Here is a 26,215-nt window from a genome sequence, read left to right on the forward strand (position 1 = left end):
AAAGAAAGAAAGAAAGAAAGAAAGAAAGAAAGAAAGAAAGAAAGAAAGAAAACAGAAAACTGCAGCTAATGTAGTCTAATAAGAGTTTTTACCTGGCTTTTAAATGAACGTTCTGTTTTCTGTAATTCTTCTTTCATTTCTTCAATTCGCCGCCTAAAAATTACATTTGGCATTATCAATTAAAACACAACTAGATAAAATGGAACAATCCAACAGTGTTCCCTTAATTCTGAATAGCTACAGTATTAAAGATATCACCAGACATACAAAAACATGTTTTATATAGATTTACTTGAAGTACAGTATAAACAAAAAATTAATTTTCCTGCCATTTCATGGCTAGAGATTCCTAGACTATCATTTCCTTAATGGTCTTCAATATATTTTCATAACGGCCGCTATGAGTATTTGCTTCTACACAAACATACAGGTGTTTCTTCTTTCTTCTAATCGACAGGAAATTAAACAGACTATTGACTACTGAGCTATCAAGTGGAACAATCATGGCAGTGATTTTCACATATCAAACTGTTTTCATTAAAGAATGACTCTAATACAGTGGTTTTCAACCTGTGGGCTGCAACCCCTTTGGCAAACCTCTATCTCCAACAATATTTACATTACAAATAATGACAATAGCAAAATTACAGTTATGAAGTAGCAATGAAAATAGTGTTATGGTTGGGACACATGAGGACCTGCATTGAAGGGCTGGAGCATTAGGAAGGTTGGGAACTACTGCTCTAGTATATAAAATTCCTCCCCACTCTGCTGCCCCAGAGCATCTGCAGGAAACACGGGCCTTTGTAGTCTTATCAGCACGTGGGCTATTTTTTCCCTCTGTGACTGAATAGACTCACATCCCCACCTTACTCAGGTTCCTATGCTGTTCTCTTGTGCACATTTTCTCCAGTTGAGAAAGCAAGCAGAGCCCTATGCAGAGCCTGAACTTACTTGTATGTCTTTACTTCCTCTGCAGCCAGAACCACCTTCTCATCGGCAGCCGTTAGTCTCTGCTCTCTGTCTTGCCGCTCATACTCTTCTTGACTCAGTTTTCTAGGATGAAACCAGTTACAGGTGACGGACCTTCTCATGGCAGTTGGCTCTTGTTCAACTGTCCCTTCCTATCCTCCTGTTGGTTGGTTGGGTTTTTTTTGTTTGTTTGTTTTGGTTTATGTTTTTTGTTTGTTTCTCTGCCTAGCCCTGGTTCACTCTGTAAACCAGGCTGGCCTGGAACTCAAGATCTGCCTGCCTCTGCCTCCTGAGTGCTGGCATTAAAGGTATGTACCATAGTGCCCTGCTTCCTATCTTTGCCTTAATGCCCAGACAGATGAAGTCAGGCAAGTTTTCAAAATTTCCCTTATATCTAGGAAGTCAAACTCTGACTTCTTGGCAAGCCAGAAGCCATTTTCAGTGTATCCCACAATTTCCTCTAACAATAAAACAATCATAAAAAACACTGTGCTCAGTGGGTAACATGCACTATAATAGGTAATAAAAGCTTCCTGTCGTGTGGAAAACAGCCATCCCACTCAACTAAAGCAGGGGCAAATACTTCTTTTTGCCCTGGAAAAGGTACTAATTACTTGTTTATGTTGTCCTGGAAGAACTGTTGTATAAAAAGCCAGGTACCCGTGCAGGTGCACACCTGTAACTCCAGCAGGGCCAGGCAGAGGCAGGCAGATTCCTGACGCTCACAGGCCAGCCAGACTAATGGAATGGATGCTCTTCTGATCAATAAATGATATGACCCAAAAAATAAACATTAACATCAAAGGAGGAAAAGACATCCAATTTTGACCTCTGACCTCTACACTCATATGCACACATGTGCATACCCACATTAAGTACATATAGTGCACACACATACAACAGCAACACCTAATCGCAAGCATATATACATACAAAGAAAAGGCAAGTTATAGAAATAAAGCCCAAAGAGAAACTCAAGGCTCTGCTAATTATAAATGGGAAAACTGTAAATAAGCTTTAGAAAAGAGGGTGTGTGCAGGGCTAGCAGAGAGCATGGGGCCTACTTCTGCAGAGCCATCTCCTTCTGCTGGTACAGCTCATTCAGGATCTCCACCTTCTGCCTCAGAGTTTTGCACTCATCTTCCAACCCAGCTTTAGCAGTCTGCAGCGAGCTGCGGTCATCTTCCAATTTCTTGATTTGGTCTATAAGGGATAAAAGGGGCAGAAGCTTGAGAGACAGGGCTGAGGGGTCACTTCTGAGAAGTGAGAAGAAAACACTGGGGTCTACTTATCTTGCCAATCAAATTTTAAGTTGTTTTAATATGTGGCAATTTTGTCTCCAGAAGAACCTACCTTCCAGGTTACATTTAGTAGACATCGATGCTCTTAGCTTAAGCTGTAAAAGTTTTAGATCCTCTTCAACTATTGAGACTGCAGTTTGTGTCTAAAAATAACAGAAGAAAGATCTAGTCTTAAAAGAGAGCCATAGAAAAGACTCCCTGGTACTTCTGGGACTACAAACAGGTCAGTACCCGAGAGACGTCCATCATCTGCTTAATTCTGTTTTTTATCTTCTCGCTCCGGTCACCTGCAAGAGAAAAGCTTCCATTGCTTTTCCTTCCTTGCTCTTTAATGACATTTTCATGACTTCCCTCAAACAACGATCACATTCAAACAGCAAATAAAAAACAAAAAAAAAAGTCAACTAAAAGAAATGATTAACTGATTTAGAATTGAAATTTTATATTTACAAACTACCAGTTTGTACCATTTAAAAGAAAAAAAAAAAAAGGCATCCTTGCTCCAAGACAGAGTGCTTTCTTCTCTCAGATTGCCTAAAACTGGACAAATGCCTACTACTTGAAAACATCTAGACCTTTGTTCTGCCTTGAGTCTGCTAGCGGGTATGATTTAAAGCACCCCAGCGGTAAGGAGCAGTTAGTATTCCACCTGAGAGACAACTCTTGATCAGGCATCGGTCTCTAGCATCCTGCTGTGCCTGCAACTCTAGCTTCTTACCTCACAGCCTGAGCTGTGATTCCAACCTCCTGAGGCCTCTGAAAAAAAAAGCTGCAAGCGCTAAGAGCAGAGCCCCAGAGACCACACTGTCAAGATGAGTTCCCCTGGGCAGTGTTGATACTTAGAGACAAGAGATAACTCCACTGTACACACCTTGTTCTCGGGGGATAGGTAAAAAAAATGTCAGTGTTCTTTGCATGCCTACACAAGTAACCCCCCTGCCCAACACAGACATACCATCTACACGTTCATTAGTGTGAGCCCACAGCACTAAAGCTTAGCACAGCTGAAAAGCAGCTTCAATGAATGGAAATTCAAGTCAAGAGGGCAAAAATAGGTCCAACCTCCCCGAGACAGACCTTACCTCCCATCTCTCCATTGGCCAGCTCGTCTGCCTCATTTCCTCCTTTATTTGGATCCTCAGATTCAAGTTCACATTCTAACCGATTCAACTGTGTGATGCAATTAGTCAACGCCTAGAAAAGAAGCAAATGGATGTAAAAGCCTCTTGATTCTAAATCAGAACACATGGATTAAGTGTATATTCATGAGAGTAAACTTACACTAATATTGTCATCTTTGTGAGTCAGAGCGACTTCCAAGTCTTTCTGGGACTTCTCAAACGACTTGATCTGTTCAGTGAGCTCAGCATGGGATTTACTCCACTCTTCAATCTGCTGCTGCAACTGAAAAGTCAGAGAGCATAAACTCCTTCCTATGTGCAGGGGTGCGATGGGAGAGAGACGAGCTGTGCGAGACAGTGGGAGGAAGCCTTGGCTTGTCATTATGAGCTCAAACCTCAGTTAAAGAAGGGGAGAGTGGTTCCAACCCTCAGAGCTGAGGTAAGAACATCAGTGTGTAAAGGAGGCTGACCCAGTTGTCCCAGCATTCAGAAAACTATTGCTAAGTCAACTTAATTTGCTTCCAGTAGGATGAGTGGGCACATCTCACAGACTCCTAAATCTAGACTCTCTGGTCATATAACCTTCCCTTAGTCAGTAAAGTTATTAAAACATGGTTAAAAATATTTAAGTTTTGGACATAAAAATCCAATTATTTGCTATTTTAAGGCTACTCAATTTTACAAGTCAAGATAAAAAATAACCACCCTGAGAGCTTCGATAAGTTATAGAGAAAACTCCTGAAGCAGATCCCTGCTCCACCTGGGAAGCAGAGTGTACTCCTCCCAGCAGCCAGCCTGAGGGGAGACTGCTGAGGGGAAGTGCCTTCAGTATTAGGTAGACAGGCCTTACCTGCTCTTTCTTCTTCTTAAGCCTGGCGTTTTCTTCTTGAACCCGATGGCATTCAGATTTTACATTCTCTTCACTGAGCTTGGCTTCATTAAGGGCAACTTGAACCTAATAAAAACCACTCCCAATTAGTAAATTAATGCAAAGAAAAAGTTAACATTTCCTTAACCAAACATGTAGGTTTTTTACATGTTTTAGCACACCTCAAACTTTTGTTCAACTAAACTAAGACAATCCTTAGATAGGACACAGACGATATTCTTGTTACAGCATACTCACCTCTGAAAGTTCTGATGCATTCATCGAAATGACCTCTTTCAACTTCTCAATAGACTTCTTGTTTTCCAGTATCTGACCCATGAAAGCAGAAGACAAAGCCTCAGGTCTCAGCAAAATCACTAGTGTACACATATGCTGACTTTATTTGCTTTCTACTGCTGTGATAAACTGCCCAAAGCAACCTGGAGAGCAAAGGGTTTATTTTTGCTCCATCATCTAAGGAAGTCAGGGCAGGAACCTGGAGACAACTGATGCAGAGGCCACAGAGGAATGCTGCTCACTGCCTTCTTCCCCATGTATTACTCAGCTGTCTTACTTTCTTTTAGTTTCTAGGACCACCAGCATAGAGGCAGCACTGGCCACAGAAAGATGGGCCCTCTCACATCAACCATCAATCAAGAAAACACACAACAGACCTTCCCACAGGCCAATCTGGGGAGGGCATTTTCTCAACTGAACTTCTCTTTGTGTTAAGTTGACATAAAACAAGCTAACCCACACACTAAAGGATGAAACATATCCCATTATAGCCCGTGGTTTGGGTAAAATTAAGAGATCCAGTTTTGGCCTAAGGGGGGGAAAAATAAATGTACTAATGATCCAACCTTAGTTACAAGATAATGCAGCACATAACTGCATAAAAAAATAAAAGAATAAATCAAGTAAGACAATTCAAATTACTGTCATGGTTGTGTTCCATTCCCAGTAGAGAAAAACTTTAAAAAAAAAAAAAAAATCTCTGCCTAGCTAACTAAGCCTGATAATTTAGGAGACTGAGACACAAGGGTCATGAACTCAAGACCTGTCTTGGCTACAGAGTTCAAAGCCAGCACAAGCAACTTAGTGGAAACTGTCTCAAAATTAAAAACAGAAAAGGGATAATGCTATAGGTCAGTGTTACAATACCCAGTTACCCTGTGTGAGACACTAGGGTCAAAATCCAAGAGCAGAGGGGGTGGGGGAGAATTTCATTGCCTAAATTGGGAATAGAAGAATTTGGAAGAAAATAGACCAATCTCATACACAGGAATTCCAAAAATTTATGAAGACTCCAGCTCCTCAAGGGGTGGAAAATGTAATTCTTCCCTCTAACTGTGAGCCATGCATAGTGGTTTCCAAAGAATACAGTAAACAGAGCTGAAAAGAATAATTTAACATCAGAGAAATATGGCTAGTACTTCCTTAGCTGGGCATTAGCTCTGCTGAGGTATCATATAATAGAAAGCCTCTCTGTTTTCTCTGCAACTGTTCATGAAACTTAAATAAGTTACTGAAAAGAGAATTTTTAAAAGTCAGAACAAAATCTAAGAACATTCAATGAGGCCAAAATTCATAGTCTACCTGGCTGGAGGGCAGAGCCCAGCCATTTGACACTGGTCCAGTATTGAGAACAAAAATACTCTTCCTGTGGCCATAAGAGTAACCCAGGGTTACAAAATTCCATAGGCAAGCCACAGTAGAGTCAACTTCCCTGACTCCCACTTCCACTGACGCTAACAGCATGGGGAAAATTCCCCTCACTTAGCATCCTTCAAAAGCCCAATTACATTTCCAGTGAGCAGCTTATCTTACCAAGTCCTGGTTCTTGATGTTCTGTTCTCTCTCAGACTCTAACTGAAGACGAAGGCTTTTGGCTTTGTCACCCAGACTTACATTAGTTTCTTCAAGTATCTTGATTTTATCCTCAACAAAAACAAAAATACTAAGATTAGTAAGAATTACTCTTTCCAATTGCTTTCACTTGTAGAATGCAATTCTCCCCTAAGAGATTTTTACCTTATATTTCACAGCTTCATCAGAGAGAATCATGTTTTGTTTCTTGGCTTCTTGAACATATTTCTTTGACTCCTTGATCTATATAAAACAAGGTGTTTAGGATTATGTTACAACTTAGAATTAACTACAAATTATAGTGCTAGCAAAGTCACTTCCAAGTGGACAACCTCCTCTAGATAACTGTTTACATCTCCAATGGCACATAGGAAATGATAAAATAAAATGAATCTTTAAAATCATAAATGGAATGTTAAGATAGAAACATTCAAGCTGGAATGGGGAAGTTAAAAGAATAATTATACCTTTTGTTCATAACTTGACAATTTTTGCATAAGTTCTGCATTTTCTTTCTTGATATTCTCCAACTTTTCAGAAATTTGTTTCTCAGTAACTAAAAAGAAGGGAAATCTGTAAGTTTGAGCCTAAGATGAAGCCAAATGCCCCAGTATATTAACAGCGAGGTCTGGTGCCGGGCACTAAGAGAGGGAAACCATGCTTTCCATGACTATTATGCCCTTAAAGGCAGTCTATAGTGATTACAGTAAGGGTGTAAGAATGTTAAGCCTTAAAAAGTGCAGTGTGCAGACTTTACGTTTAATTTAGAGATACAGAATTTAAGGAAGTGCTATTATACCTTTGCCACATCTCAGACAATGAGAATGTTTCAAATGCCATTTGCAAAGAGAAACTGAGAAACACAAAATACCAGCTCCCTCCACCATCCTGGACACTGTCCACTCAGATGTGTGTTTGTCACAGGGAAGGAGTCTGTACTGCATCAGCATGCATACTTGATCTGCCCATGGTAACTAACTAACCCTGTTCTCCACACTCCCTCCATCTGCTGATCTCTGTCGCCTGTCTCAGTTGGCATCCCCACGGTTCTCCCAGCCAAGCTGGTGGGCTAGAGACAGTCAACTTTCCAGGAGTTAATAAAGCAATTGGACAGTAGAAGTCATGGCGTCTAAGTCTATGTTACAGAAAACTCCCATCGAACACCAAAGCAGAAGGTTAATACAAGGGAAAACCTAAATATTTACCTTGATATACTCTACTCTTTACCTACAAGAAAAGAAATAAAATTAGGTTTGTTGTCAAACACTTAAGTAGCAATTGTTCTTGATACAGAAGAACCATAAACAAATGAGAAGTTAGTAACAAACTTGGTTTAGTATAATAAACCCATAGTATTTGAGAATAAGGAAAGGTTGGGCTGGCATGACAGCTCAGCAGGCAAAGGTGCTTGTCACTAACTCTGACATCCTGAGTTCCATCCCAGGACCCACATGGTGCAAAGAGAAAGCCTGCAAGTTATGCTTTGATCTGCACATGTGCACATGGCTCAAATGTATACAAATAAATAATAAACGTAATCTTAAAAATTTTTAAAAAGACAAGGCTAAAAGGCATTTCAAATGTAATTGGTACAAATACTTCACAAATAGCCTCAATAGATATATTTTAAAAATTATAGCTAAAAGTATGTTTATTAGCAGTGATGCTTCATAACACAAGTGGCTACTTGCTTAGTAATAATAAACACATCAATGTTCTAGTTACTTGGTACCATCTGACAACTCTGAATAGCTAGAGGAAACTCATGTGTTCAGAAAAATATCAAAGAAACAAAATTCAAGGGAAAATCTTTTCATTTAGATATACATCTTTCACTCACCAGAAACTATTTTAGAAATCCTATTCAGAGCTGTCTACCTGATGAATGTAGGAGAATAAGCAGTGGATAAAGCTTTTGCCATGCCAGTGTGAGGACCTGAGTTTGGAAGCCCAGAAGAATGGCAGTATGTTTGTAACCCCAGTGCTCCTACAGTGAGATGGGAGGTGGCAGTATGAGTCTCCCAGAATCCTTCAGGCCAGCAGCTTGTCACATGTGGTGATGGACAATTGAAAAGAAACTGGGTCTCAAAAAAGAGGAAGGCTAGAACTGACACCAGGGGTTGGCCTTTGAGCTCCACACATGTACACTTACACACATAGAGACACACACACACACACACACACGCATGCACACGCACATGCGCACGAACACAGACACACAGAAAAACTAAAAACAAGTTAGGAATCTGACAGAGCACATCATCTGACTTCCAAGACTAATAGTGGTACATGGTACTCGGCCTGAAGAGGACATGGTACTACAGGAGACATACAAGAAAGCGGACAGCTACAATTGTTATTCCCATCAAGAAAGCAATGACCTCTAGATCTGAAAGATTTACTAAATTTACTTTTCCTTGTAAGTCTTGGTCTCACTCCGTAGCCTTCATTAGTCTGGAACACTATGTAGACCAGGTTAGCCTTGCAGTCACCTGCCTCTGCCTCCTGAGCACTGGGACTGTAGGTGTATGCTGCAACACCTAGCCCAAATTTCTTAAGAAACAATTACATTTTTGTGTTCATGTGTCTGCGTGTGTACATCCAAAGGCATACATATGTACATGTGTAGGTCATAGGACAACTTGTGGGAGTTGGTTCTTATCTCCAACCATGTGGTGTCCTGGGATCACAGTGAGGTTGTCTTCCTTAGCTGCAGGCACATTATCCACTGAGCCAACTTGCTGGCCTGCTAAGTTAATTTTAACTCAAAATATATTTCTCCTTTCAAATACTACTATTTTAAAAACTTTAGATGTATTTATTTGTAGTGTTTAATTTATTGTTTATTTTGATTAATGTGTTTATTTGTATTGTATATGTTTAAATGTTTTGCATGCATATGCCCCATGCATGCCTAGTGGTTGTAGGAGCCAGAAGTGAGCACTGGATCTCATGGAACCTGAGTTATAGATGTTCACAAACCACCGTGTGACAGCTGGGAATCAGATCTGGGTCCTCTGCAAGAGCAGCAAGTACTGGATCATTACTGAGCCATCATCTCTCTAGCCCTTCGATACTAACTGTCTTTAAGTGGTGATGATATTCAGAAGCATCCATAAGTCATCCATGAAGTTTCAGTCTTATCCATATAAAACATGCATAATTATCTTGTTATAAGAAAATACATTCTGGGGGTGGAGAAATGGCTCAGTGGTTAAGAGCACCGACTGCTCTTCCAGAGGTCCTGAGTTCAATTCCTAGCAACCACATGGTGGCTCACAACCATCTGCAATGGGGTCTGATGCCCTCTTCTGGTGTGTCTGAAGAGAGCAATGGTGTATTCATATACATAAAATAAATAAATAAATCATAAAAAAAAAGAAAAGAAAATACATTCTGGAGCTGGAGAGGTGGCTCAGCAGTTAAGAGCAGTGGCTGCTCTTCCAGAGGACCTGGGTTCAATTCCCAGCACCCATGTGGCAGGTCACAACTGAATATAACTCCAGTTCCAGGAGTTAAAACAAAACAAACAAAAAACTTCCAACACAGGGAAATGAATGACTTTCTCTAATGCCGTAGCCTTCCCAATCAATGAATAAGCTTCTCTTATCCCATTTCACCCAAACTAACAAGAACAGGTAAGTTGGCAGAAGCAAAACCCAGGTTATCTTAGGGAAAAGGCCAAGGCTCCAAAGGTGAATGTGTATATCTGAGACACAAATTGTGCCCAGGAAAACAAAGGAATGAAAATGTAATAATGTGTCTCTGGACACTATATAATCTGTAACTCCAAATAAAAAGGACATTTTTTGAGTACCACAACATATGATCAAACCAGAAAAAATTGAGGAACATATATAAAGAAAAAGACTAAGGCTTGGGAGATGGCTTTAGGATTAAGAGCACCTCCTTCCCTTGCAGGACAGAAGTTTGTCCCACAACGACCTAGAACGTCAGCTCCAGTGGGTCTGATAGGCTCTTCTGGGCGCCTCACCCATCCACATGCACATGCACATAGGCACATGTACATGGACATACAACACATAATGAAAGAAGGCTGAAAGGACCTCATTTGCTAGCTGTGTGTGTCACTGTGCTGTACTATTTGCAGTGTGTGTGCATGTTTGTGACATGTGTCACTGAGATGCACCATTTGCAGTTGTTTATGATATGTGTCACTGCACTGTACTATTTGCAGTATGTGAGCCTGTGTTAATGACATGTGCCATTCACATCACTTTCAAGGCACAGCTTGTGATTCATTCTGTTTCCCACTAACTCACAAGCATTTGCTGCACCCAGTGTCATTTCAGTTGTCAAATATCCCATCACATGCATGTGTATTAGGTTCCTGCAAGTTCCCACTTGAATAAATACTCCTCCAGGGCTGGCAAGAGAGCTCAGCAGGTCAGGCGCCTGCTCCCTGAGGATGTCAGTCAGATGCGGAATTCGAGCCGTGGAATCCATGTAAATGCAGAAGATGAGAACCAGTTCCACAAAATTGTACTCTGAGTTCTCATGGTATATGTGCAAGTGCACACACAGAAAATACACACACACATACCCACACACACACACACAACTAATAACTATCTAAAAATAAAGGCTGTCTCATTAAACATTCTTGTGTAAGATCTTTAATGTATGATTAATTAGTTATTTCTTTCAGATTGATTATTTGACAAGGCATCATACTATATAAGAGGATAACTATTATCCAGCCTACTCCTTTATAAAATATCTGATACATATTATTAAATTACTTTTTAGGATGGCTTTAAAGAATTCCCAGTTCTACTTACAATGTACATGTAGCTACCAAATGGTATAGGAGTTTTTTAAAATCAAACTTTTCTAATCAAAATTATAAATACGTTATCTTGTTCTCTTAATTCTTTATCAATACAAAAATTACACTAAATTATTTGAACAAGTTAACTAGAAGTATAACCATTAACTTGTATTCATGTAGTAATTAAAAATAAGTAAGCAAAAGGGTCAGTGATCACAAAATACTACATGTACTTTTGAGTCATGTGATAAGATAATTTAATTTACTTACAACAAGAATACTTCTCCAGGAGAAAATTGCAAATGAAACAATTCCCAAGAGTGCAGTAATGATCACAGGCTGCCATGGCAGTCCATAAAAGTCAGGCCCGGGCTGGACATTATCAGGCAATGTGGCAATTAGCTGAAACAGACAGATTAGAAATAATGGAAAACTTTAAAATTTTTACCATAAAACATTCATAAAGAATCCTCATAGAAATTCTAAACCAATCTCCATCAGGTAAGCACTCCAGGCCATCTTCAATAACTCCCACTTCGAGAAATACAGGATATTGTCAGTCTCTAATTTGACTTGTAGAGTACTCAAGCAGAGACACTAAAATACTTTTTAAGTTTTAAGTTGGACATAAATTTCCAGTTTCTAATAGGCTCTGTTATATTGTGTTGTCTATTATATACTTAGAAATTCCCTGGATCATACTTTTAGATAAGTTTTATTACTTTAAAAAGCACACAACACAAAAGTTTTAAATATATAAGTAATCAACTTTTGTGGATGCAAAAATCCAGTGTTATAATGTAACGTGTTATTCTCGTAATATTTTAAGTTATTGGCTACATTCTTACATAAACAAAGACAGGTGATGAGTAAGTCCAGACGGTTCTTGATAACTGGTTTAGAGGTCAGGCTCTCAGATGTCGTCTATGCGGCTCTGTGTCTGAGCTCTAACCGTTTCCTCAAAGGCAGTATTACACAGGTGTTACCCACTCTACACTTTCACTGCCTGCTAATTACAATACTGGCCCCACCCCCCACACTGCCGCAAGGAAAGGACTCCACCACGTAACACATTGCCTGTCACTGTGGCAGTGCTCTCTGAAAACCCAACAAGTGACCAAGGCGTCCCACACCGCAGCGCCGCGTCCCGCCGGCCCCGGGCTCCGCTCGCCTCTCCGGGACCGTCGCTCTGGACACTCGCTCTGCCCACCACTGGTCCTCCCGCCTGCCACAGCCGCGACCCTTCCCTGCGACTAGCGACTGTCACCTCTAGGAGCTTGGCTATGAGGGCTGCGTAGAACACCGAAAGGGGCCCCAGCAGCTCGGGGTCCCCCGGGGAGGCGGTGACAGAAGGCACGGTGGCAGGCAATGAGTCCATCGTGTGGGGGCAGCTACGCGGAGACGACGCTTCCTGCGGACAGCTCCGAGCCGGCTTTCACCGCTTCCGCCTTGGGAAGGACCGGCTCCGGGGGGCGGACACTGGGAATGAACTTCGCCTTCCCGGGCCGCGGCACCTTCCGCACTAGGCCTCCGGCAATACACGTCATCAGACACGGCCGAGGAGCGACGTCAGCGCACCCAGGAAGCCAGCGAGCGGGGTGTGCGGGGGGCGGGACGGGGGCGTGGCAGGGGCGGGACAAGTGCGGAGCAAACCAACCGCCGGGTGGAGCTGGGGGGTGACAGCGCGCTGAGCGGAAGAATCAAAGCGTAGAAAGTAAGGGGTAGAAGATGGTGCGTGAAGGTTAGCAGAACCACTCATAGAGTGAGGAGAGAGAAAACAGCATAGGACTGGGAGGGGCGTAGAGGTGGGGGTTCAAGTGAGGGAGAAGGTTGAGCAGCTGACTAGAAGAGTCTCAAGTGAGTGGGGCGTTTGGAGGCGGAGGAGGGGAGAAGAAGCACAGAGAAAGCACAAGGTGGAGGAAGAAGAGCGAATAACCCTTAGAGGTGGACGGAAGAGTCCAATGAGGAGGAATTGGGGAAGAGATCCAGTGAAGCACAATCCAGATGAAAGACGCTCACCTGCCACAGGGCATGGGGTCGACGTGGCCAAGGAGCTATCAAGATGGGGGGTTATGGACGGACCAGAACTGAACCTGTCTTGTGGTGCTGAGACATAGAAGGGACTGGTTCTGGAAACCCAGACAAGACCAGGGATCTCCGGATCCCTTCCTGAGGGATCATAGATCAGACTGGCTTCTGGGTAAGACCTTCCTTCCTGCCCACTCAAATCCTTTTAGGGTTCCTCTCTTTACCTCCGCTTGCCTATAAACAGCCTTATGGAGGAATTCTGTCATTTCCAATTCTGCGCCAACATCTGGAGTTTCTCATTTTTAAGGTTACGAGCTTTGTAGAAATGGACAAGGGAAATAAATAGCCCAGAAATGATGCTCTTAAAGTTGAAGGCAATGGGGATATTTAATTGGCAGTGGTGGTGGTGTCCTGAGTTGCAGAAGAATAACCAAATGAAAGAATATAGTGAGGAGTCAGGCTCAGTTCTAGCCCAGGAATACAGACCATAGGGCAGAAAAGAAAACCCAGAAACCTCCCCACACAGGAGGTTGAAGGTTGAGGCCGGAAGATTGCTGTGGGTTTGAGACCAACTTGAGCTACAGAATGGGTTTGCTGGGTTACAAAGTAAGACCCTAGTATAGACAATGAACTAAAATAAGGAGCTGGAGGGATGGCTCAGTTGCTAAGAACTCACACTGCTCATGCAGAGGACAGGAATTAGGTTCCCAACGCCCTGGTGGGGTGGCTCACACTGCCTGTAGCCCCAGCTTCAGGGGATACAAGCCCCTCTTCTGACCTCCATGTGCAACTGCGACAATATGTGCATAATCTCACATAGACACACATGCAGACACATAAAAATAGGGGTTAGAGAGATTGCCCGGTGGTTAGCGCAGCAGTTTAAAAACACTGGCTGCTCTTTGAGAGGACCTGGGATTGGATCCCCAGCATTCAGATGGTAGCTCACAACTGTTTGTAACTTCAGTTCTAGAGGATCTGATGCCCTCTTCTGGCCTCCATGGACACCAGTCATGCATACAGTGCACAGGCATACATGTGGAACACAGACATACATGTAGAAAAAAAAACTGACCACATACATAAAATAAAAATGAAATTAAAAAAAAAATAAGTAAGTAAGATAGGGATGGTGGCTCACACTTACAATCCTGGTACCTAGGAGGCCAAGGCAGGAAAATGGATACAGCTTCAAGGGTAGCCTGGGTTACAGAAGTGGCTACTAGGCTAGCGGGGACCACAGAGTGAGACACTGTTTCAAAACACCAACAGCAATAGTAATTGTATTTAGTGCTAGGATTTGGTTTCCAAACAAGATGGGAAATAAGAATATTGACCACTGGGAATAAGATTAAGAAATGAATATGTTTAAGGCTCTGACATGGAAACCCTTAGAGAAAAAAAAAAAAAGTCTGCAAAATACCTGGTTTGAGACTTGTGCTTTCACAGAGTCTAAGAGACCAGGACCCATTTCAAGCATTTTTCATTTCTATGTGGCACAGTCTTTCAGAACTCCTTCCGGGTTTGAAAACAAATGCTACACTGTTGTCATCTGATGCTCATCACCAAGTTAGGCTTGCTGCTTTTGTTTGAAGATTTCCATGACAAAGTGTTAAAAAGCTGGGCATGCTGGCTCACACCTTTAATCCCAGCACTCTGGAGGCAGAGGCAGGCAGATCTCTGAGGCCAGCCTGGTCTACAGAGTTTCAGAACCATCAAGGCTATGTAGAGAGACCCTGTCTCAAAGGAGGGGAGGTGGAGGGGGGAAACCAACCAGTAAAACAAAACAAGCAAACAAACAAACAAAAAACCCTTAAAATTTGAAACAGGATACAACTTCACCTATTCAAAGAATTACTGTGTAGAAAAAGAATTACATCTTACAGAGAGTTTCATATAAAGAGAAATTTTGAGTCAATATGAAAATGAGTTAGCCACAGAGGAGGAGGCATGGCCCTGACAGGCAGGCTCACACTAAGAATTACTGATGCACACAGGAAAGTAGATCCTACTGAAGATGATCACATTCAGTGAATTCAACCAGGCTCAGAAACACAAGTATGTTTTCTATCATTTCTGGTTCCTAGATTTTAAACTGAGACATCAAAGCATGAATGTATGTATGACATGAAAATGTAAGTCAGAGTGTCCAGGAGAATAAAGGGGGCTACATGGATGAGAAAGGGGGAGCAGAGAGCTGGTGAGATGTTGAGCACAAGATATTGTATGAAACCTCACAACAAAATAAATTTTTAAAAGAAGAATTACTAATGCACAGACCTCAGAAAGAATGGCATGTCAGGAAATTGCTGTCACTAGTAAGACTCTGGGGCGGTCATCTTCCAAAGTCCCTTCTAATTGTAAGATTCCAAATATCAGCCAACAATTGACCCATGAAGCTGACCTGTGGTGGTTCAGTTCCCCTAATCAAAGCAGAACAAATTTACCTTCCCTCCCAGGTAACTATGCTCCTGGCTTGAACTTTCATATTGCCTCGTTCATAGGTCCCCAGTTTTCCCGTATAATTGTATCCTCACGAGCTCTTGAAAAGTCAGGACTGTAACTTACAGGCACTAGTTCTCTCCTTCCAAGGCATGGGATGTGAGACTGAACTCAGGTAGACATGGCAGCAAGTACCTTTACCTGCGGAGCCTTTTCGCTAGCCCCCATATTAGAATCTTTGACTCCTAGCAGATGCCTTGTGCATATTGGGCCATTAAAGTATTTTCTGGAGCATGCCCTTCGAGTCGGAATCTTGGAACACTATGTCCCTTCTTGCCTTTTACGTCTATATCTTCCTTCGGCACCCTACAGGTCGATGCCATATCCTGTATCTTATCTGTGTCTCTAACTCAGACCAAGAAGCGAGAGTCCTATATATACCTAGAAATGTGAGGAAGACAGCCTTCCTTCCACATTCGACCACTGACTCCTTGAGATGCTCGGAGGATACTCCTGAGCCTGGTTCAGTCACTGAAAGCATCTTCACTGTGACAGCTCAGAGCCATCACACCATCACACCAGCACAAGCAACCATGGAGAAAACTTAAGATGGATTGGCTCTGTTCCATCTGATCAGGCAGCCTCTCTGAATTTGCTGGTATTCAGTATCTTTACACTATTCTCTGACTATAAAGAAGAAGCAGGAGTGGGAGGAAATTCCACAACGTGCCAGACACCTCCTCAGACACTTTCCACTGCCGATCACTTGGTTGTTGTAGTAGGCATAGTTTTTATTTTTGCACTTTTCAGACAAGGAGGCCGAGAGTCATTGTTTAGTTATTTGCTATTCAACATCTTAAGAGAATGGGACAGTGGTTGACAGAGATGGAAAGGGGAGTGGGGAGGACAGGAAGTTAATAAACGGACAGAAAAGCACAGAGGAACTAGTTCTGCATTTTCTGTATCACAGTTAATGGATTATAACAGCCTGTGATAAGTTTTCAAATGATTAAAAGTGGGCTGGAAAGATGGCTCAGTAGGCAAAGGTGCTTGCGCCAGTGCTGATAACCTGGGTTTGGTCCCCAGAACCCACATGGTAGAAGGAGAGAACTGACTCCTGCAGGTTGTCCCCTGACTGTCTGCCACATACATATGCATACACTCATGCACAAACATTAAATAGATAGAACATTTAAAAACAAAATCAGAGAAACCACAGGCATGATCCTTGCCTGGTTATTCTCCTGATCTGCTCGTGACATAATGTACCCATCTATCAAGTTATCATCACTCACATCATAAAGATGTCCAGTTGCTATGCTCCACAGAAACAAGGTTTAATAAATTGTACAAACTTTTAAATTGGGATTTGAAATCAGATCTTCCTGACTCAGAACCATTTTTACAGAAAACATCAACAGCAAAACTCTATTACACAAGCCTCAAGATTACAGGCCCTAGAGGAGACCACTGTGACCAAAATGACACTGTGCAGTCCTGACATCACTTGGTCTCCAGCCTGGTCCAATTTACCTAGAAAAACATCCAATATCCATATACACCACCAGAGGGCGCTAAATCTCACAAACTTGACTGCGCTTCCAGAGATGTTAAATGTCTCACTTGGATCCGGACTCTCTTCAAAAAGATTAGCTGGAATAAACATTTTGCCAGGATAGCTCTTCCTAGGAAATAGATCTGACCTCCCCCTTCTCTGTTTCAGACCTTCAAAGGGTACGTAACATGGACAACTTAACAGAATGCCTCAGGACAGACACACCTTCACAGGCACCTCGGCTGCCCTAGTCTCCCCCAGCACCTCCCTTTCTCCATGCTTCCCTTTCTCTAAGGTGTCTCTTCTGTCCCTGTCGCCCATCACCCTAGTCCACTCAGTCCAACAACAAACCACACTCCTTAATCCACATCTCAGCTAACTCCTAACCCTCCTGCTCCAATACCAACCATGACAAAAACTGTGTTTTCTGTTTCAAGTAAACATCTCCAGCTCCCTGAGGTACTGAAAGGTCCCAGAGGACAAACCCTGCTTTATAGGTGTGTACATGCCCAGCCCTGCCAGGGACTAAACTCTTGTGTGCTAACCTAAGAGCTCCTAATTAAAGCCATCCACCTGCGACTCACTTCAGGAGGCACCTTCAGAGGATCAGAAGCAGAGTTCATAAAGATATTTTAAATTCTTCACTCTAGGCTCAGATTCAACTTAAAACATGTTGCAAATCAAGCCAAGATGGCCACCTATGGCTACAGCATCAACACTTGGAGATATTAGCCAAAGGATCTGTAGTTCGATGTCAGCCTTGGCTGCACGGGGAGTATGAGGCCGGCCTCACCTATATGAGACCTGCTAGCATCAGCCCTTACGCATACTTCCTCCCTGCAAACACCCCAGTATTAATCAGTGTTCTAGCTGAAGAAACTATATCAGACTTACCATCTTACTTAAATAAAGGATGAAGGAACACAGGGAACCAAATGCACTTTCCAGAGGTGGGACAGCCGCTGGCTCCTCTGCAATTGTCTCTAGTTGCTTTTGTACATCTCCATCCCCGACAGGACCACCTTCCGTTACAAGACCTAAAAGGGGGCAACGGACAACGTATTTTCTTTTATGCTTTGAAAGAAGAATTTTTCTCTTCATTTAAATGTTCACAGAATGCCCTCTAAATATTAGTCACTCAGTATCATGGTTTTAATATGCTTGGCCTAGGGAGTGGCACTATTTGGAGGTGTGGCCTTGTTGGAGTAAGTGTGTCACTGTGCTTGTGGGCTTTAAGAATCCCATCCTAGTTGCCTGGAAGTTAGTATTCTCCTAGTAGCCTTCTGATAAAAAACTCTCAGCTCCTCCTGCACCATACCTTCCTGGATGCTGCCATGCTCTCACCTTGATGATAACAGACTCAACCTTTGAACCTCTAAGCCAACCCCAGTTAAATGTTGTCCTTATAAGAGCTGCCTTGGTCATGGTGTCTGTTCACAGCAGTAAATCCCTGACTAAGACACTAAGCATAGAATATTTGCGACTCCTAAGGAAAATTACATGAGAAAAGCAAAGCCTCTAGGACCTTAACTGGATCCATCAGAACCTTCATTTATAAAACTAAGATCTTCTCCAGTCTGTTGTCCAGGTACTCCATCGTGTCTCTTGTCCATTAAGGGGAATTGAAAACACAACACACGATTTTATACATTCTCCATATAGATAGAATTGCCAGGCAAGGCATGCGTTTAATCCCTGGACTCTTCACTATGACATTTTATACACTGTGTATTCCATGGAGAGCAGGGGATAGTACCCTCGTGACACTGAACGCTTCTTTTTTATAGCTATGCTTTACGTTCACACACACACACACACACACACACACACACACACTAGTGCTAGAGCTGTCAATCAGTGGTAACACTAACCTACCGTGTAGGAGGCCTTGAATGTGATCACTAGCACTGGACTGTTGGGAGCTGACTCTTAGCCAAAAGTGGCTATCATCTTTACAGCCATCTTGAGCCATATACCCTGACAAGAGACTTGTTTCAACAGCCTGTAATAGCTGAGCGCACTCTGATAAACATCTTGTTACACTGTTTAGTGCCCCCAGCTGCCAGGTGCTCCTGGTATCTATGGCTACAAGGCACGTGACGTAGTGGCTTCAGTTGAGATTGTCCACGAGGGCAAGTCACGTGGTAAAGGGTATAAATACCCAGGATTTCCCTTCTATAGGGGAGTAGAGGAGTAGAGGAGTCGAGGAGGTAGAGGTAGAAAGTAAGAGGTAGTAAGTAGTAGGAGGTAGTAGGAAGTAAGAAGTAGAGGAAGGAGAGAGAAAGTGAGAGGTGTCAGGAGACTGAAGGAGTGAGAATAAAACCCTGACCTGCCGACCGGAGCAGCAGAACTGGCCGGCCTTTACAAAGTAACAGAACCTGACGGCCGTTACAAAAAAAACGGCCGCTACAAAGTGGCGCCCAAAGTGGGGCAGCAAGAACCAGAGACCCAGTGAGAGACGTTACTGGAAGGAGGATTGACTGAAAATTCAGAGGTGAAACAGAGGTGATTGCCACAGAAAACTGCCGTGTGGAGACCAGTAAGTCATAGTAATAATGGGGCAAGAAATAAGTCAGCCTGAACTCAACTCTCTGGTTTTGTTCTGTTGCTTGCTGTTTACGTGTATCAATTGTCTGCTTTTGTTTCGCTGTTTAAATGTTGCCTTTCATGCCCAAAAGAAAAAGAAACACATAGAATCCAAAATAGGACCAAAGGTTGAAGTAATCAATTTGTCAGACCCAGATTGTGCTGACCTAGAGGAAGAGACAGCCAAATATTTTGATCCTGAATGGCCTTCTTCCCGAAGGCCCCCTCCCTGTGCTCCTCCACCTCCAGATGCTCCTGCTATGGAGATGGTGGTTGAAGATCACAGAAAAGAGTTGCAGGACAAAATTTCTTTTCTTAAACAACAAATTTCTCTCCTTAAACAACAAATAGAGTTAAAAGAAGAATATCAGGACTTAATTAGTCAGATACAAAAACTAAAGACAGGGAAGAGGTCTCGAACAGACAAGGAAAATTCCTCAGGTCCTCGAGTTCCTCAACCTGGAGTCCAAAGACAGCCCCTGTCCTCTGGTTTCAGTTCAGCCACAGATCAGCCAGAGGAGGGAGAGGTTAAGGTTTTCCCTGTATCAGAGACTAGAGACGCTCAAAGAGTTACCTAGAGACATCACACAGGGTTTAACTTTCAAATTATTAAAAAATTAAAAAATTCAGTGTCACAATATGGTGCCACTGCTCCCTTTACTCTTGCAATCTTAGAATCTGTTACAGAGGAGTGGCTGACTCCTGGTGATTGGGATACTCTAGTGAGAGCAGTTCTTAGCGGTGGTGACCATCTTATTTGGAAATCAGAGTATCATGAAAATTGTAAAGAGACAGCTAGGAGAAACATTCAGGCAGGTAATGGTTGGTCCTTTGATGCCTTAGTAGGAGAAGGACAATTTGCTTCTAGTGATAACCAGATACAATATGACCCAGGCTTATTCGCTCAAATTCAAAATGCGGCCATGAAGGCTTGGCGCAAACTCCCAGTAAAGGGAGACCCTGGTGCATCTTTGACCTCAGTCAGACAAGGGCCTGATGAACGATTTTCTGATTTTGTTCATCGATTAATGACAACAGCAGGGAGGATTTTTGATAATGTAGAGGCAGGTATAGATTATGTGAAACAACTTACATATGAAAATGCCAATTCTGCCTGCCAAGCAGCCATTAGACCCTATAAGAAAAAGACAGACCTTACTGGGTATATCAGACTCTGTTCTGATATAGGGCCCTCCTACCAACAGGGCTTAGCTATGGCAGCCGCCATGCAAGGACAATCAGTAAGAGACTTTTTGGCAAGTAGAGACAAAAAGGCCTGTTTTAAATGTGGCAAGCCTGGACACTTTTCAAAATATTGCAAAACAAAAAATGAGTTAACCCAGAGACAGCCCAGAAAACAGCCTGGGCTATGCCCACGTTGCAAACGTGGAAGGCATTGGGCTAGTGAATGTAGGTCCAAGACAGATACACAAGGAAACACCCTTTCCTATAATCAGAGAAACGAGAACAGGGGCCAGCCCCAGGCCCCGAACCAATACAAGCCAACACAGGCTTATGGGGCAGTCAGTTTCATACCGACAAACAACAACCCCTTTCAGAACTTAGTCGAACAACACCAGGAAGTACAGGACTGGACCTCAGTTCTGCCACCCACACAGTATTAACCCCAGAAATGGGACCTCAGGCCTTACCCACTGGAGTGTTTGGACCACTCTATCCAAATGTGTTTGGCCTGATAGTGGGAAGAAACAGTACTACTATGGAGGGACTACAAATTTTTCCTGGAGTTATAGACAATGATTATCAAGGTGAGATTAAGGTAATGGCCAAGACAATACAGAATATAGTCACCATTCCTACAGGAAGGAGGATAACTCAACTGTTGTTACTTCCATTGATTCCTACTAATCATAAATCTTTGGATTCTGAAAGAAAATCTGCTGCAGATAGATTCTGACATCCTAATACTAAAAAGAATTTTACAACAGTCCTCTGGAAAGACCCATTAACTAAAACCTGGAATGGGCCAGATCCAGTGCTTATCTGGGGAAGAGGATCTGTCTACATATATTCCCAAACGACAGATGCCACACGATGGCTGCCAGAAAGACTGATCAAACAAATAGACAATAATAACAAATCCAGGGAAGAGAAACCCCCTGAGAAGCGTATTTTTCCTTTACAGGAAACATGAAGATGCTTCACTGGAGCGAATCAACCAGTATACCTGACTTGAGAAGTTCTCAGTGCGGAAGAAGACATTACCACCCACACCTCCAGGGTGGCTCTTCTCAGTGCGGAAGAAGACATCACCACCCACACCTCCAGGGTGGCTCTTCTCAGTGCGGAAGAAGACATCACCACCCGCACCTCCAGGGTGGCTCTTCTCAGTGCGGAAGAAGACATCACCACCCACGCCTCCAGGGTGGCTCTATTAGACTCTTGGTTCCCTGATTTATGATTTAGTGGTACATTGTTTAAACCCTAGAGAAAACCCATTACCATAGTTACTATAGTTGTGTTTTAGGTTTGAGATTGATTGAGACAGAAATAGAGATTTTCTTACTTGTTTTGTTAAGATCAAAGCTATGATCAGTTCTGTACTTATATAGATTAGATTTATAAAATAGTGTTATAGAATAAAAGAGACTTATACTTTTTACTCCTCCAACAGAAGAAGTTATATACTACCCTTAAAAAGAGTGTTATATTTGCGCTAACCATTCAGACATTGCTAAGTCTCTTGTCTCTCGAGTTCATGCTGCTCAACAAACTGATGGCTTTTGTACTACAACAGATAGACGTTACACAAATGAAACCCATACAGGTCCATTATTACAGGCTGGAAATAGGAGACTAAAACCTCTGTCATCAAGACTGACGAAGATTAACCCTTAACTTACACGCTAAGCCGGATAGTCAATGACGGGTAAGAGAACACCTCAAGACCCTTGCCCCTAACTGGGAGGCCTCACCATCCTAAGACAGGAGCTCAACCAATGGCTGTTGAGTATCCAGAGACGGGAAAGGGAGGCTGGGGTCTTTTGTTCCAACCTAAGGCAGGCACGGTTTCCGTAAGTTTTCCCAGCCTTCCCTTTTGAAAACAAATTTAAAAAGGGGGACCTGTTGGGAGCCGACTCTTAGCCAAAAGTGGCTATCATCTTTACAGCCATCTTGAGCCATATACCCTGACAAGAGACTTGTTTCAACAGCCTGCAATAGCTGAGCGCACTCTGATAAACATCTTGTTACACTGTTTAGTGCCCCCAGCTGCCAGGTGCTCCTGGTATCCATGGCTACAAGGCACGTGACGTAGTGGCTTCAGTTGAGATTGTCCACGAGGGCAAGTCACGTGGTAAAGGGTATAAATACCCAGGATTTCCCTTCTATAGGGGAGTAGAGGAGTAGAGGAGTCGAGGAGGTAGAGGTAGAAAGTAAGAGGTAGTAAGTAGTAGGAGGTAGTAGGAAATAAGAAGTAGAAGAAAGAGAGAGAAAGTGAGAGGTGTCAAGAGACTGAAAGAGTGAGAATAAAACCCTGACCTGCCGACCGGAACAACAGAACCGGCCGGCCTTTACAAAGTAACAGAACCTGACGGCCGTTACAAAAGAAACGGCCGCTACACTGGACCACCCCACAAAGCAAACCCCAGTAATCACATCCTCATATTACTGTATTGGAGAGCAAAATCGCACAGTGAGAGCATCTTGTTTACTAGTGAAATGAGAGTGAGCTATATACAACAATTAGGAAACCACTAATACCATTATTGGGGATGTTTAGAACAAAAAATGAAAAAGAACTTTTTTACCTTCCACCAATAGTTCCTGTGTGCTGAAATCAAGTATTTACAATTACAAATGTCAGTCTGGTTTGGACTGTCATTCCCCCTAGATCCCCTGTTGTTTCCTAAAAGCATACCATGGGAAGACACTTGGACGCCTCACAGTATTTTTAAAAAGCTGTATTTGCCTCATTTGGACAATAAATAAAAAAAAAAAGAATTGCACTGTAGCCACTCAGAGGAATGGGAGTGAACAGGGAAACCAGGACCTTTAAGCTGAGACTTGTAACGCTCAGCCTTTCCTGGGGGCTTATTTCACATAGCTTGCAGTCCCCAGCCCAGCACTTCTTGTGCTCCTGTCTAACAGGATGTCTGCCTTAGAACATGTGGCCTTTGAAGGATGGGAGCTCAGTTTCATCCTGAAATGATTTATAGTGGCCGGACACAGCCAAACACTGGTTTGCATGTTAATGGCAGTCCCTGGCTTTGTTCCTGTTTTTAATCTCCATGCATCTGAACTCTTTTCCCTGTCTCTTGTAGAACATTTATACACACCTGAATTGGTCTGACTTTCCTACCTTAAAGAATAAATATTCTATGGGCGGTGGTGGCACACGCCTTTAATCCCAGCACTTGGGAGGCAGAGGCAGGCGGATTTCTGAGTTCGAGGCCAGCCTGGTCTACAGAGTGAGTCCCAGGACAGCCAGGACTACACAGAGAAACCCTGTCTCGAAAAAAAAAACCAAAAAGAATAAATATTCTAGCAGGACTTCTTTATAATACACCTCTACTTCATAGAGAAAAACTATAAAATTTACCTAGATCTATGTCTTTCTTGATGTTTGGCTTCTGCGATACCTCTGAGGCACTTGTGTACCCAGTCTCAAGTTGATCCAAGCCATCAGGGTCCTCTGGAAGCTGCCCACTCGTCACAGGGTGAGCTGAGAGATCAGGGTCGTCCGGAAGCTGCACACTGAGATCTCCTGTGTTTTCTTGTGGTAAGCTGTCTTGCTGGGGTGGTTGCATCTCTGGAGAAGAACGCATAAAGAGAGCTTGATCAAAGATCCATTTTGGTTCACCCAGCTGACCAGTACTTCCTCATCGCCAGCCCATTGCCCTAGAACCCATGTGCACAGGTAAAAAGAGAAGCAAGAGTTGTAACTTCTTTCATACTAATTGACAACAAAGTACAGATTTACAAAACATTTCATAAATGCATTCACGACAAAGACTTCACTGACTTGCCGTGGCAAGCCAGAATATGCCCACGCAGACATGCAGAGGAGAATTCCAGTCCAACAGAGAACCCAGGAACAAGAGGAAGAACAGTCGTGTTGGTCTCATAGAGCCCATAAAGAAGGGCATTCTGCACATGGACAGCTTGCTAAAGTGACTTTAGAACACTATCAAGTACTGTTTAGAATACTTCCAAGTGACAGTAGGGCCATCTTCCCCATGAGCCTGAGTGATAGCACACTATGACCCATGAGAAAGATCATTTCTTTGCAGCCTCATGCTTTACCCCCCCCCAAAATTATTTGAGTTTTAATCTTTTTTTTTAAATTATTTTATGTGTTTGGATATTTTGTCTGCATGTATGTGTCTGTACTATGTATATGCAGTGCCCAGAGGGTATCAGGTCACTTAGACCTGGAGGTCTGATGGTTGTGAGCTGTCACATAGGTGCTGAGAACTAAACTCAGGTCCACTGCAAGAGCAGCCAGTGCTCTTAACCACTGTGCCATCTCTCTAGCCTGAATATTTCATTCTTAACCAAAAGCTTCAATTTTAAAACATGCTCACGGCGGACGGTGGTGGCGCACGCCTTTAATCCCAGCACTTGGGAGGCAGAGACAGGCAGATTTCTGAGTTCGAGAGTTCGAGGCTAGCCTGGTCTACAGAGTGAGTTCCAGGACAGCCAGGGCTACACAGAGAAACCCTGTCTCGAAAAACCAAACCAAAAAAACAAAAAAACAAAAACAAAAAAACAAAAAAAAAAAAACCCAACCATGCTCATTTCTCCCAGTTCTCAGGAAAATTAGCACTCTAGGAAGACAGGTATCTGTACCTCTGCTCGACACCATTCACCTTCTGTACAGCTACTTTCATTTGCAAAGCATGGATACATTGAGTACAACACGTATAGGAATCAGAAGCTTCTGTCAGGGTATCCTGGGGTCAATTCAATAAGTATATACTTGTGTTTGTCCAGTGCTGTAGGAAAGCTCATCCTGGCTCCATCCTTGACTAAGCTAACATAAAAACCCTAGGGCCCAGTATACACCCCAGTGTATAAGAAGTAGGAGATAACAGGATGCCCACAAAAGATGAACAGTACGATTCCAGCTATGAAAATCAAGAAACAAAAACAAGTCTGCCGTGTGACCCAGCTACACCACTCCCAAGTGTTCACCCAATGGACTCCAAGACAATGTAACACAGAGACACACATCAATGTTTACTGTAACCCTAGTCATGACTGCTGAGATAAAGAAACAACCTGGAGGTCCAACAACCGAGGGATGGACATAGGAAATGTGGTAGAATCTTTCCAGTTGTGAGGATGAATGAAGTTATGTTAGTTTCAGGAAGATGGGAACAGCTGGAAATCACCATGTTAAGTGAAGTAAGTCTGTCTCCAAAGGACAGACATCACGGTTCCTCTCGTTTCTGGATCTCGGGATTTATACAGGTATACAAAATCAGTTATGTACATATGACATGAAAATTGAATGTTCCTGTCTAGAGAAACATGGAAGGCTAGCTGGAATGGGAGGGATGAGGAAAGGGAGGGTGGCGTGGTGTAGAGGACACGATGGAAGTACATCTCCTATTTTGAATGTTATAAAAGCACGACAGTGCTGAATCTGCACGTTTACTAATAAATACACGAAGAAAGTGTGTTCATAAAGCCCCTCTTATAACCATACATGAAGAA

General features: G+C 42.8%; 1 protein-coding gene across 4 annotated transcripts in view; it reads right to left on the bottom strand.

The window, feature by feature from the left end:
• Mia3 (MIA SH3 domain ER export factor 3) overlaps positions 1 to 26,215 on the bottom strand; it is a 44,677-nt gene that overhangs the window by 5,076 nt on the left and 13,386 nt on the right. For 2 of the 4 annotated variants that reach the window (XM_028758338.1, XM_028758351.1), the window contains exons 5-20: positions 24,096 to 24,305; positions 17,843 to 17,985; positions 11,194 to 11,325; positions 7,337 to 7,358; positions 6,599 to 6,687; positions 6,297 to 6,374; positions 6,093 to 6,203; positions 4,521 to 4,592; positions 4,245 to 4,349; positions 3,555 to 3,677; positions 3,356 to 3,467; positions 2,505 to 2,560; positions 2,326 to 2,416; positions 2,037 to 2,175; positions 955 to 1,056; positions 93 to 153 (exon numbers count right to left, since the gene is read on the bottom strand). In XM_028758338.1, coding sequence (XP_028614171.1) covers positions 93 to 153; positions 955 to 1,056; positions 2,037 to 2,175; positions 2,326 to 2,416; positions 2,505 to 2,560; positions 3,356 to 3,467; positions 3,555 to 3,677; positions 4,245 to 4,349; positions 4,521 to 4,592; positions 6,093 to 6,203; positions 6,297 to 6,374; positions 6,599 to 6,687; positions 7,337 to 7,358; positions 11,194 to 11,325; positions 17,843 to 17,985; positions 24,096 to 24,305 — 1,646 coding nt within the window. Of the gene's footprint in view, positions 1 to 92; positions 154 to 954; positions 1,057 to 2,036; positions 2,176 to 2,325; positions 2,417 to 2,504; positions 2,561 to 3,355; positions 3,468 to 3,554; positions 3,678 to 4,244; positions 4,350 to 4,520; positions 4,593 to 6,092; positions 6,204 to 6,296; positions 6,375 to 6,598; positions 6,688 to 7,336; positions 7,359 to 11,193; positions 11,326 to 12,190; positions 12,453 to 17,842; positions 17,986 to 24,095; positions 24,306 to 26,215 lie in introns of those variants that run through there. The other 2 variants (XM_028758344.1, XM_028758361.1) reach the window with 1 other exon arrangement.

The sequence above is a fragment of the Grammomys surdaster genome, unplaced genomic scaffold (assembly GCF_004785775.1).
Source record: "Grammomys surdaster isolate TR1022 unplaced genomic scaffold, NIH_TR_1.0 130, whole genome shotgun sequence".
NCBI lineage: Eukaryota > Metazoa > Chordata > Mammalia > Rodentia > Muridae > Grammomys > Grammomys surdaster.